This window comes from Pelecanus crispus, chromosome 8 (genome assembly GCF_030463565.1).
Source record: "Pelecanus crispus isolate bPelCri1 chromosome 8, bPelCri1.pri, whole genome shotgun sequence".
Lineage (NCBI taxonomy): Eukaryota > Metazoa > Chordata > Aves > Pelecaniformes > Pelecanidae > Pelecanus > Pelecanus crispus.
Window position 1 is genome coordinate 48,866,580 of NC_134650.1, and position 12,421 is coordinate 48,879,000.

General features: G+C 55.7%; 1 protein-coding gene across 1 annotated transcript; it reads right to left on the reverse strand.

Annotated features, from left to right (window-relative positions):
* Nucleotides 1-1,585: 1,585 nt before the first annotated feature.
* Nucleotides 1,586-11,712, reverse strand: DHX38 (DEAH-box helicase 38). Its single transcript, XM_075715123.1, has 26 exons — nucleotides 11,384-11,712; nucleotides 10,673-10,860; nucleotides 10,411-10,515; nucleotides 9,826-9,991; nucleotides 9,593-9,711; nucleotides 9,372-9,448; nucleotides 8,993-9,148; nucleotides 8,153-8,314; nucleotides 7,960-8,067; nucleotides 6,931-7,043; nucleotides 6,691-6,828; nucleotides 6,252-6,438; nucleotides 5,976-6,161; nucleotides 5,390-5,530; nucleotides 5,100-5,210; nucleotides 4,908-5,024; nucleotides 4,551-4,658; nucleotides 4,320-4,432; nucleotides 3,609-3,817; nucleotides 3,376-3,530; nucleotides 3,143-3,298; nucleotides 2,932-3,066; nucleotides 2,727-2,852; nucleotides 2,232-2,327; nucleotides 1,939-2,060; nucleotides 1,586-1,793 (listed from the first exon to the last, which is right to left on the reverse strand). The coding sequence occupies exons 1-26, from the start codon at nucleotides 11,710-11,712 to the stop codon at nucleotides 1,709-1,711; spliced, it is 3,708 nt and encodes a 1,235-aa protein (XP_075571238.1). The 3' UTR covers nucleotides 1,586-1,708.
* Between the last annotated feature and the right edge of the window lie 709 nt (nucleotides 11,713-12,421).

Here is a 12,421-nt window from a genome sequence, read left to right on the forward strand (position 1 = left end):
GGCACCAGGAGCCTGTGCTCAGCCTGTCTCTCTCTCAATGCCTCTCTGTGCCACCGGCAGGCCCGCTCTCTCCAGGAGAGGCTGCAGGAGCTGAGCAGCCAAGCCCAACACTGGCAGCAGCTACACCAGGAGAGCAAGCGAGCTCTGGCTATGCGAGAAGAGGAGCTGGTTGTTTGCAAGGTGGAGCTGGCTTTCCTCAAGGAAGAGCTCAGCAAGGCCACGGAGCAGGTGCAGGATAGAAACAGGCAGCACCACAGCCCAAGGGTAGGAGCGCAGGCTGGGCCCCTAGCACCAGGGAATGACAGATCCTGGCCCACACGCAGGGCAGAGGTGGAGAGGACGGGGCAGGAGACAGCATACTGCAGATCCTAGGCCACCAAGGGTCTGGCAGCAGCAGCAGGGCTGAACATCTTGTTCTCCTTAAACTAGCGCTCTCTGCTCTGTTGCTAGAAGTCATCCCTCAGCATGAAACTACCATGCTATGACAGAAGTTCACAGCCAGTAGTGCTGATGTAACGGTTCTTCTCTAGAGCAGCTCTCCTGAGACACCAGCATCTCCAGACCCTCTGCTCAGCCCCGAAGGCTGCTGCCCCAGCACAGCCTGGTTTCTCCAACTGCCTTCAGCCCCAAGCACATAGAGGCCGAGAAGAGCAGTCAGATGTTAATTCTTTCCAGGTAAAAACCATGTGCTCTTCCCACGCCCTGGCACGCTCTGACAGCGGCAGGCTGCACAAGGAGAGGGAGCTGGTGCTGGTCAACATCAGCCAGTGTGTGAAGGAGCAGATGTGAGTAAGAACCTTCTCTGGTGTAGAGAGGGGTAGGTGGCTGCCTTCTCCTCGCACCAACTCATTCAGCTCACGCCTTGTTTTCAGGCAGTCAAATGAGAAACTAGGGCACAAGATCCAGCGGCAAATCAAGCAGACCACAGAGCTGACAGGCGAAAAAGAGTAAGTGGTGAACATGGGGAGTGGGGCTGAACTCTCTGCACACAGCAGTTATTGCTGCTGGCAGGGATGTATGGGACAGATGGACAACTGCTGGACTACAAGGCCAGCAGATCAGGACTGTCTCCGCACCACTGCATCACCTTGTCTCCCTGCCTTTCTCCCAGGCATCTTCAAGACACGCTGGGCAGGATGCAGGAGGAGAACACGTATCTCACGGTCAGAACACATGAGCAGCACCACAAGTGTGAGCAGCTGAAGGTGAGCAGAATTGCTGGCAGAGCCTGGCCTGAAACAGGGCAGGCCTGAAATGGGGCTGGTCTTGTGTGTACAGGGACAGCTGGGCACCAGCTGCCTGCCCAGGGCACGGGCTGTGGGAGAACTGCCTTTGCAGTAGCATGGGCCAGGGCTGCGCCAGGGACAGGCTATCTTTGCCCTCTAGGTCAGTGTAATTCTGTGCCTTGTCCCAGGCTCTACAGGGCAACAACTTCACAGAACCAGCCCTGCACGGTTCTGCAGGGCTGCCTCCACCCAGCACTCGCCTCCAGGACAAGAAGCAGCGCAAAACAAAGCAAGGATTAGACTGACAACCTTTGAACAAATAAAATTCTTTCTGTTCTGTAGCAAAATTAGTGCCAAAGCCTTCCTGGGCCACAAGCTGTAGAGAGCCTCACAGAGTACAGTGATCAGAGGAGCTGGGCACTCTCCTAAGACTCAGCTGCTCCTGAAAGTCTTTAAGCCTCAAAGCAACAGGCACTGCCACCTTAGAGGCCAAAGCGGGCTGGGGTGCGTCGTGGTGTCAGGGGCTCCCCCTGCTCCTTCCGCCCAGGGGTGTAGATTTTAGTAGATCTGCCAGGAAAGGACAAGGGTGATTAGTGGAAGATGCAACCTTTCCTGGCACCAGAACACCCATGGGTAAGTTGGGATCCTCCACACAGCTCACCACTCCTGCTCTTAAGGAGGCAACCTATAGCCAGGCAGGGCCAGCACCTACCTTGCACTGCCCAGTGGGTTACGGCGCTCCTGCTCCTCCCGGCGGGCACGCAGCTGCTCCTCAGCCAAAGCCATCTCTTCCTCCATGGCAGACACTTCCTCCTTGGCACGGCGGCGGTTCTCCTGCAGCAAGGCAGCAGCAGGTCAGGGACAGGCAGAGGGCTGGCCAGCAGCAGACTCTCTGCAGAGCCACAGGCCTGTTCCTGGATGTCAACACACACACACACACACTGCACTAGAACAGGCATGCAGTGGGCCTGCTGTCTGCCAGCTTGTCCTGGACCAGAGACTCACCTGGCGTGACTTGCCAGCATGTTTGATACTGTAGAACATGGGGCCCAGCTCTGCCAGCCACTCTCCATCCACAGCAGTGACACACTGCATGTATTCCTGCAGGGACAGAAGGAAAGACCAGGGTAGCAGAATGGCATTTTCAGGGCCTGGGCACCATTTCCAGAGCCATGGCAGCTCCCTCCCTCCCCCACTTGCTGATGGCATTTCTCAAGCTGGGAGTATACCCCTTCCAGACAATTCCTCCTGGCCTCAGAAGCTGCTATGGGCTGGACTTGGTGAGATCGCAAAGAGGTTCAAACACATCCCACACAGGCCAGGAAAAAATATTGGGAAAGGGACAAACAGGACTCTGCAGATGATACAGACATGCCTAGTTGGTATAGATGAGAAAGGCTGAGAACTGCCCTTCTGATAGATCCTAGTACCACAGCAAAGCCCTCCCATCTCCCTCAGAGCACTCCTCACCCTTCTTGCTAGCCCTCAGCTCAAGCTCACCTTGGTGGTCATGACCAACTCATGATACACAATGTAGTCTGGTGTGTAGCCCATGCCAAACAGAGAGCTTGTGGGGTGCAGGTGGCAGGGCATGCCTGTGCGGATGTTCACATACTCCCCAATGCCCTGCAGAGAGAAGTGTGGTTAGCCCACCTGTTCCCAGACAGGGCCTCTCAGCCCCCAGACTAGCACAGACAACTCTCACCTTCAGCTTTGCAGCTTGATGGAAATACGCAGCACAGATGCACTTCCTGACAACATCCCAGTCAGTACCACAGGATGCTAGGCTCATCCGCTGCTGCACCATAATGTCCTTGAGCTGGGCACGCACCTCACGCACCTGCAAAGGGCTGTAGCAGTCAGATCCCTGTCCTGCGTAAGGCTCCCTCCCCTAACCTCGTTGCCACAAGCCTCACCTTGCGCATGGCCTTGGCATGGATGAAGTGCTGGTTGCACCACAGCGTAGAATAGCTGTTGTTCTTCCACTGCAGGTAAACATTCAGATAAGTCAAGTGATCACTCTCTGGAACAGCAAATTTCTCCCGCACTTGGTCACTTTCCTCCTCTCGTCCCTGAAGGGTGGGCAAAGAACACAGGTTAGTCAAAAGGCAGAGGAAGGCCCCAAACCGCTGAAAGAGCAAACATGTACCTTAGGCCGATAAAAGATGGCAGGCACAGACAACATGGAGACGATGAGCAAGATCTCAGAGCTGCAACCCATGTCGCAGGAGACAATGAGCATTTTGGAGAGTGCAGGATCCAGTGGGAACTCCACCATGAGACGTCCCGTTGAGGTCAGACCACCTGTAGGACAAGCATAGGGATCAGCAGCTGGGCAGGTCCCAGTCCCATGGGCTGCCAGCTTGCCCCAGCAGCCAATACCTGTGTTATCCAGGGCCCCCAGGATCCACAGCTGGTACATGGAGTTCAGCATGTTGTCCTCGGGGGGCGGATCCATGAAGTGGAACTGCAGCAGGTCCTGCACACCCAGGGACTTGAGCAAAAGCACTACATTGGCCAGATTAGTGCGCTGGATCTCGGGCACCGTGGTTGTCAGCAGCTCATTCTTGTAGGCGCTCTGGGTGTAGAGCCTAGGGAACAGATGCCAAGAGCATGCTCCTCCCATTCAGGCCACTGTGTTCCTTACTGACTCACCAGCCACTGCCCAACTCAGGCAGGCCAGCGAGCAGGACCCCAGGGAAGAACCTCTACCCTGGCCAAAGTGTGGCCTCCCCAGCCCATAAGGGTGCCTGGGCTGCAGCACAGTGTATGCTCCTCTCAAGCACAGTCCTTCCCCGGGTGCAGACCAGTCTCAGAGCAAAGCCTTGAGAAAGCTGCCTTCGGCTTGGCTGCTTTCCTGACAGCATCAAGGACAGAACAGCCACAAGTGAAGATGGGCAAGGGAAGAAACTGGAGCATACCTTTCCTCTGCAGAGGCACTGGGTCCAAAAGAGAAGGCCTCAAGGCCTGCCTACTGCCCTCACCCCCCAGAAGTTCAAGATAATGAACAGCTCCAATGAGAAAAAAAAATATATATAACCTGATGCCAAGCTGCAGATATGACAGGAACAGGAACACCGGTGACATGCCTACCTGAAGCAGTGGCCCGGGCCTGTTCGGCCAGCTCGGCCTGCCCTCTGATTGGCATTGGCTTGACTGATGGGGTAGATCTGCAGTGCATCCATACCTATACGGGGATTGAAAACCTGCAGGGCACAAGAAGAACAGACTGAAGTAAGAGGAAGGCTGGGTCACTACCACAGAACTCCCTCAACCCAACCCCAGAGATCACAGACATAAACAGTACAGCAAATCTTGGCTTACCTTCAACTTGCAGTAGCCAGAGTCAATCACAAACATGATGCCGTCCACCGTCAGTGAGGTCTCTGCAATGTTGGTGGCAACAATGCACTTCCTGACCCCGTCTGGAGCCTGCAAGCATACTGCACATCAGTCAAATCCCTGGGTGAGGGCCTCTGCACCACTGAGGAAGAGTGCAGAGCAGCAATACAGAACCACAGGGACAGGGGTGACACTTGGGAAGTTGAGCGGGGCACAAGCTTTCTCTCACCCTCCACATGCAATACAAAAGACAGGTCTGCACCTCTCACTCATGCTCAGTAGTCTTCCCTGCACTAGTTTCCCCTGCCCCGACTCCTGTCACAGAGCACACATCAGCACCTTCTGGAAGATCTTGGCCTGCAAGTCTGACGGTAGCTGAGAATAGATAGGCAGTACAGCAAGAGCAGGTGCCTTCTCCAGCTCCTCAAGGTGCTCCACAATTTGCTCTGAGGTCACCTAGGCGCAATGAGGGGTGTAAACATAAGATTAAAACAACAAGGGGGTAGGACAGTGCCTGCCCTTCCAGCTCACCTCTATGTCCTCCTGGCCAGGCATGAAGACGAGGATGTCACCAGGAGCACCAGACAAATGGACCTGCAGAGCTTGTTTTACTGCAGCCTCCACATAATCTTCTTGTGGGGTCTGAAAGGCACAGCCAGGTTACAGACACCAGTCATCTCAGCTGCCCCGTCCTGTGTGCAAGACTGCATCGTAGCCACGGCTACTCCTCCTCTATCCTCTGTCCACCACAGAGTACAGTACACCCAAGTCACAACCCCCTCCTGTCACAACAGAACTTCCCTCTGCAACGTTGACCGTACCTTGCTGAAAAGAATATCAACAGGGAAAGTGCGCCCAGGAATGTGGAAAATAGGAACGTTCCCAAAGAAGGAGGCAAACTTATCTGCATCCATGGTGGCCGAGGTGACAACAAGCTTCAGATCTGAGCGTCGGGCCACCACCTAGAAAGCAGATGAAAGGAACAATAAGGGCCATTTGTGCATGGCTGCAGGCTGCTTCCATTATTACTGAGACAACAGCACAAGACAGACCTTCTGCTATAGTCTAGAGGCACTGGCCACTAATGACAGGGAACACAGATGCTATATGATCTGTGCAGTTAAAAAGACCTGCCGATCTTGGTCCAGAAAGCCTTAAGCCAGCAAAGATCTCTGTACCTAGACTTTCTGACAGTTAGCCAGCAAGCCTCTGGCAGCACTTAGACACTAGGGGAGATTTAACCCCCCCAGAACCAAGGATGTTGGAGCAGCAAGTGCAAACAGAGGTGTGGCAACTCTGCTTCCCTGTCCCAGACCTGGTAGAAAAGGGCTGTCCCTGCCAGTACTCTGCTTTAAGACCAGCTCGTGTGCCCTGTGCTGCTGTCCTCCACTCCAGGCTCACACACACCTCCCGAAGCAGGCCAAAGAGCACATCAGTATTGAGTGAGCGCTCATGTGCCTCATCCATGATGATAGCACTGTAGTTGTCCAGGTCAGCCTCTCGCAGTGACTCACGAAGAAGGATCCCATCTGTCATGTATTTGATCACTGTGTTCTCAGACGTGCAGTCCTCAAAGCGGATGGCATAGCCCACCTGGGAGGGCAGAGATACCAGCAAGTCCTCCGACAGCCCCATGCACTCACTGTCATCAGGCTGCACCCCTGCACCCACTGCCAGACTCACCTCCTCTCCCAGACGTACCCCCATCTCTTCACTGACCCGCTTGGCAACTGACATGGCCGCCACTCTGCGGGGCTGGGTGCAGCCGATCATACCATAATCTGTGTAGCCATCCTCATGGAGGTACTGCGTCAGCTGAGTCGTCTTCCCACTCCCTGTCTCCCCCACCACAATCACAATGCTGTTGTCTCTGAAGAAAGGGAAAAAGTATTTCTTCATACACCACAAAGAAGGGCTTTTGCATTCACAGCCCTGGCTGGCCACCCAAGCATAATCCTACTCAGGCAGGAGAGCTGCCACCAACCACACAAAGCAATGAGCTTTGTTTCCTGAGGGTACAGCTTCCAAACAGGCCATGTATCTAGAAGAATTTCTCACTTGGGTTCCTGAGATGTAGGCCAATGCACTGGGGATGCTGTGACCAGCTCCCCAGCAGCTATACCTGAGGATGGAGAGCAGCTCCTGCTGCACAGCAAAGATGGGCAGATACTGTCTCTGCTCCAGAATTGATTTCTTCTTGGCGAACTCACTGCTGGCTTCACTTTTTTCTTTCATGTGTTCGGCAAATTTCTGCTCAGTCCTAAGGAAACACCAGAAGTCTTGAAACGGCTTCTCCGCACACTTTGCTATGCCTACAGCCCCACCACCGGTTGAGCAGGAGTAATTCAAAGCAAGCTCCTACCTGTAATCCACTTTGCCATCTTCTGTCACCATCTCATCCTTCTCCTCCTCTTTCTTGATCCCCATAATGTCTCCCAGTTTTGTGCCTGCCAGCTCCCAGTGCTTATGCTGAGCCTGGAAGGACAGAGAGCAGCGTAACTTTGCCACAGCAAGCACTCACAAATCATTCTTCTCCAATCCTACTCATAAGACTAGGAAAGCATATTAGCTCCACAATTCCCCAATGCTATGATGCAGAACGCACACCCCATTCCTACATCAAGTCCCCCTCTTCCAACTGAACTGGAGCAGAGCTTTTAGACATTGGTCTGGATAGAGAGACTTCAGGCACAGGATGACCAGCTGCTAAGAAAATGGTTCCAGCTGCTGACCCTTCCATTAAATTTGAACTTAAACCTACACAAATCTGAACCAGAGATAATTTTCCTGCTCTTGACAGGTGCTCACAGGGCTCTCTCCCACCTTCCTGTCTGCTCTTGCCTCTAATATCAGTTTAGCTTCCACCTCCATTCCACTCATAGTATACATAGCTCAAATCCAGCTCAGTTTCAATTCACAAGGAACACATCTGTGCCTTCCCCACAGTTATCACATCGGCTTTAGAGAAAGCCCTTAGAAAACACCCCCAAAAACTAATATGCTACCTTACTGCATGCTCCTCCTCGCAACTCTTCTGCTGAGACATGACAAGATATATCCTGCTGCCATACTGACTGCTGACTGTCCCGAAGCTACCTTGCATTCTTCCACCTGCTCTCTTCTCCCATGATCTGAACATCCTTTGGATCAGACCCTTCTACACAAGTGCACAGTGATTCATGAACCAGGCAGTGCCTGAGGAAATCATCACAGCAGCTGCTTATGAGAAAGTGCAATGAGCTGGGCAGCCGGGATATCCCAGGTCATAAAAATATGAACTCCTTATTGTCATTGCTGCCAAAGCCTGTACTCTGCAAAGTCCACACAAACGCTGTGAGGCACTACATAACATGTGTACAGTGGGGCAGTAAGCCAAAAGGTCACAGCATACCCTCTTACGCTCCTTTTGCTCCCTGTGCTTGCGCACCAATTGGCTGCCTTTCCGGGCTATGATGGCCAAATCTGAGGTGGCGTCCTTGACAGGGATGACTGGCTCTGGCTAGAGGAAAGAGGTATTGCTTCAGTACAGACAGCTCATGCTTGTAGGACTCTCTGCCATCAGCTCCTTCAGCCACAGTCTCTACCTGCTTGGTGAAGACAATCCTTCCATCTAGAAAAGGGGGCACTAGGTTGTGAACCAAGAGATGCACTTTAGCAGAGTTATCTTCCTCAAAATCTTCATCCACTTCAATCCGATGAACCACACCACTGGTCAGCATGCGATTCGTCTCCCAGCGCTCGTTATCCTGCAGGAAACAACATATCAAAAAATACACAGAAGCCCCACAGAAAGCCTGAGAGATCACACCAGAACACTGAGCTCAGGTCTGGGCCTCGCACTGACAATGGGATGAAACTGATGGTTCCAGCCTAGGGAGCCTGAAAGTAAGCACGAGGGAAGAAACAGTAACTGGAAGCAGCAGGGTATGGAAAACACAGACTGGCCATATGAAGCACATGGTCAACAGGACTGTTTTCAAGGAGATACAGGACACACACTGTCTACAAGGCTCCTCCCATACTCAGAATACGCCAGGAAGCCTGGACATAATCCCACTCTGCTGAAGGCAGCAGCCCCCAATGTCCACTGGGCCAACAGTAAACCCTAGTAATGTAACTCACACCCCAGAATAGCAGGAGCATAGCCCTCTACTATTCGTGCTGTCCTGGACACTGCAATCCACCACAGTCACTCTGATTGCAAATTCTGCACCACGCAGGAGACACAGGGCTGCACTTTCCAGGGGAACTTAACAATAGTTTCCCTGTGAGCTCTTGTTCAGTCTGGGCCAGGACACAGACTGTCCTTCTCCACCCAAGAGCAAGGGCTCAGCCTTCGCTGCCAGCAAGCAGGTCTCTCAAGGGGCAGCAAAACAAGCAATGCCCACACATTCAGAGCAGCCGACCCCGCATCTTGCCCCTACCTCGTTGATCTGCCGCCGCTGTGCCGAGATGCGCTTCTGCCTCTGCTTGTGCAAGTGCTGCTCCCGCTTCTTCACGTACTCCTCGGAGGAGTAGGCCAATGGGTTGTGAAACTCATCGTAGCCCTCATCCATCATGTACCAGTCCCGGTCAGCTTGCTGGGAGGGGAGAGGTGTGGCCCTGAGCTCCGCTGGCCCAGCCAGGCAGTCCCCTGCAGCAGACTCCAGGCAGAGATGCTCCCCGGGCTGGGCTGCACCCTCCTGCCACTCCCCACCTGGACACCGAGGGAAGCCCGCCCATTGCCCCTCATCCCGGCCAGCCCAGCCCGGCAGCCCCCAGCCCACTGCCTGCCCCGCTCCTCGCCCGCCTTTGGGCCCTCACCCGCTGGTCGTCCTCCCACTGCTGCCGCTCCTCCTCCGTCTCAAAAGTAATGCCCTCCTCCCCGTCTGCACGCCGCCCTGGAGGGTGTGAGCTGGTCAGTCTGGGCACCAGCCCTGCTGCCGCTGTTCCGGAGGAAATCCCACAGAGCACGACCTTGTGCTGCACAGGGGAAGGGGATTCCACCACTGCCCAGCGTAGGCAGCTCAGCCCAGGCTCCTCACCTCTCCCTCTGGACAGTCGCGGCGTGGACCCCAGGTGTCTCCGGTCATCAGCCCACTCATTGTATTTGTATGATGGCGTGGGCAATGGCGTCTTATCCGAGTACTTGCTCCTCACAGACCTGAAAAAACAGCATGAGGCAGGAATTGGTGCCCAGAGCCAGGCGCTACTCTTACGCACACCCTCCCCTTTCTGCCACAAAACAGCTCATAGCTGCAGTCCCAGGCACTGATACCTGTCCCGGTCTCTCCGGTCTGTGTCCCGCAGCGATGATGCCCGGTGGCTGCGCTCTGAGTCTCGACAGGAAAGCATGGGTGAGGGAGATTCCCATTGTGAGCGGCGGGCACTGCTGTAGCCACTATCATCTTCCTCCCAGCTGGAGCGAGACGGTGTGGCTGCATCTAGCAGATGAGATGGGGTTTGACACCTCATGTTCAAACAGTGACCCCAAGCACCTGGAGCCACCTTGCACCTTCTAGCAAGGAGCATGGAGAGAGGGTACCCATTTTCCCTCCCTCTAAAAGAAGGGGCTGACCCAGCAATTCCAAGGAAAATTGCCAAAGGACCACAGTTCTATCACATAGACCCAGAACAGACCCCACTGTACAGAGATCAGCCAGGTTTTCAAACACACAGCTGGCAGATTGCTCCCAGACCCAGGTCAAACTAGGAGTTTTATGCTTGCCCTAATCACAAATGTTAGAAGATACAGGCTTTTCTACCCACACTTGTCCTGACAAAAACAGCAGGAAACAAAATAAAAAGAGCAGTCCCTTCCTGTTAGGCCTCGCACGAGAACTCTACCTGGTCCCAATCCTACCTTTGGGCCGATGTCTGGGACTCTCCGGTTCACTCCTCCTGCTGCTCCGCTCCGATGAGCCATCTCTTTCTGATCTGCTGCTGTGATGACTTCTGTCCCGCTCCTCTGCAAAAAGAAAGTAAGATCAGGTGCCCAGTGCACAAACAAGCTTCCCAAGTCTGCTGCAGAAAACACCACGAACATTAGTTAAGGACTACAAATAGGCTGAGGGACAAGCCCAAACCCTAAGCAGGAAGAGTCACAAAGGTCTCTGAGCAGTTACCGCGGTCCCGTTTACGATCATGGTCCCGATCCCTACTGCGTTCCTTCTTTCGTTCCTTCTCCTCCTTGGAAGAGGCAAAGACACCATGTTCCCGACGCTCCCTTTCCCGCTGCCGGCTGCGTTCCCAAAACTCCTCGCTGACACCCCCTGTGTAGGAAGGTGTTTCCACATGGACAGAACGGTAATGCCTGGAAAAGCAGAGCAGATAGAAGAAAAGCTCAACAGTGCTGAGCAATAGCTAGCTTTTAATTCGTCTTATACAAGTCTAGTTCTAACCTCTACTATAGCAGAAGCTTATGGTTAAAAGTGCTTTCTCCATCCTTTGCTAACAGCTCCCCAAGTCTGCTGATGCTCTCAGACACGTGCACTTCTGAGCACACCAGTGCCTCCAGGCACCTGGAAGCAGACAGCCTCACGGCTAGGATGACTGGTGTTTGCCGGCCTAACAGCATCTAAAAGCACTCCTGCCCACAACACCTCAGGGAGGACACCACTGAAAGAGCTTTTCCCAGACCTGCTCAGATGTACAGAGGTGCCCCACAGCCCTCCCTCCCCGCCACAGGGAAGGTTACAGCCCCGTCTGTTGCGGGGCGCAGCCCCCGCAGACACTGACAGTGCTCACAGCCCGCGCTCACGCTCCTTCCCCCCGCAGGGATCCAGCAGCTGCGCAGCGCCCGCTGCCAGCACCGGGAATCCCCACGCAGACCCCACCTGTCCTTGCGAGCGCTCCGGCTGCTCCGATCAGTCTCCTCCTCCTCCTCCTCCTCCTCGTCGGGACTGCCCGCCTCGTCGCGGCCCTCTTCCCAGTCCTTGTAGGACGAGACCCGGGACCGCTTTCCGCCGGCCGCCTCCTCCTCGCGCTCCCGCCGCTTCTGCGCCGCTAACACGTCCAGGCCCAGCAAGGAGGCCCGCGGTGCCGGCGCCTTGAAGACGTGCGGCTCGGCGGCGGCGCTCCGCTTCCGCAGGACCAGCCCACCGGCCTCGGCGTCCGGGCTCGTCCCCGCCAGCCGATGCAGCGACTCCTCGCTCGCCTCGGCCATCGCCGCCGACGGCTACCACGCCACGCAGGGCCGGGCGGCCGGGCCGCGGCGGGCACCCATGGGGCCTGCGGGGCACAGGTCAGCGGGAGGGTCGGCGCCGGAGTGCTGCCCCCACCCGGCCCCGCCGCCCCTAGCCCCGCCGCCCTCCGCCCCGCTCCCACACCCCCCCCCACCTGCTCGCAGTTGCCTCAGCGACCGTAAACCAGCTCCTTGAGTGCCGCCATAGCTGCCCCACAGTGCTCCGCGAGAGGAGCCACTCTAGCCCACTTGCACCATAGAGAGAGCGGGAGCGCCCATAGGAGTGGCAGGCACCACAGAGTCCGGCCCCGCTAGACAAGACGTGCCGCCGGGCCTGGCGGACTTCCGGCGGGGAACGGCCTGGGGTCACGTGGCCGCGGGAGGACTTCCGGGCGCGAGGGGCGCGGCTGGAAGAGGGCGGTGGGGACACACAGGGACACCCACACGGGGAGGGAGAACCCCACAGACCCCCCACACGGGGAGGTGGGAGGGAGAACCCCACAGACCCCACACACGGGGGGGAGAACCCCACAGACCTCACACACGGGGGGGAAGAACCCCACAGACCCCCCACACACGGGGGGGAAGAACCCCACAGACCCCCCACACACGGGGGGGAGAACCCCACAGACCCCACACACGGGGGGGGGAGAACCCCACAGACCTCACACACGGGGGGGGGGGGGAGAAC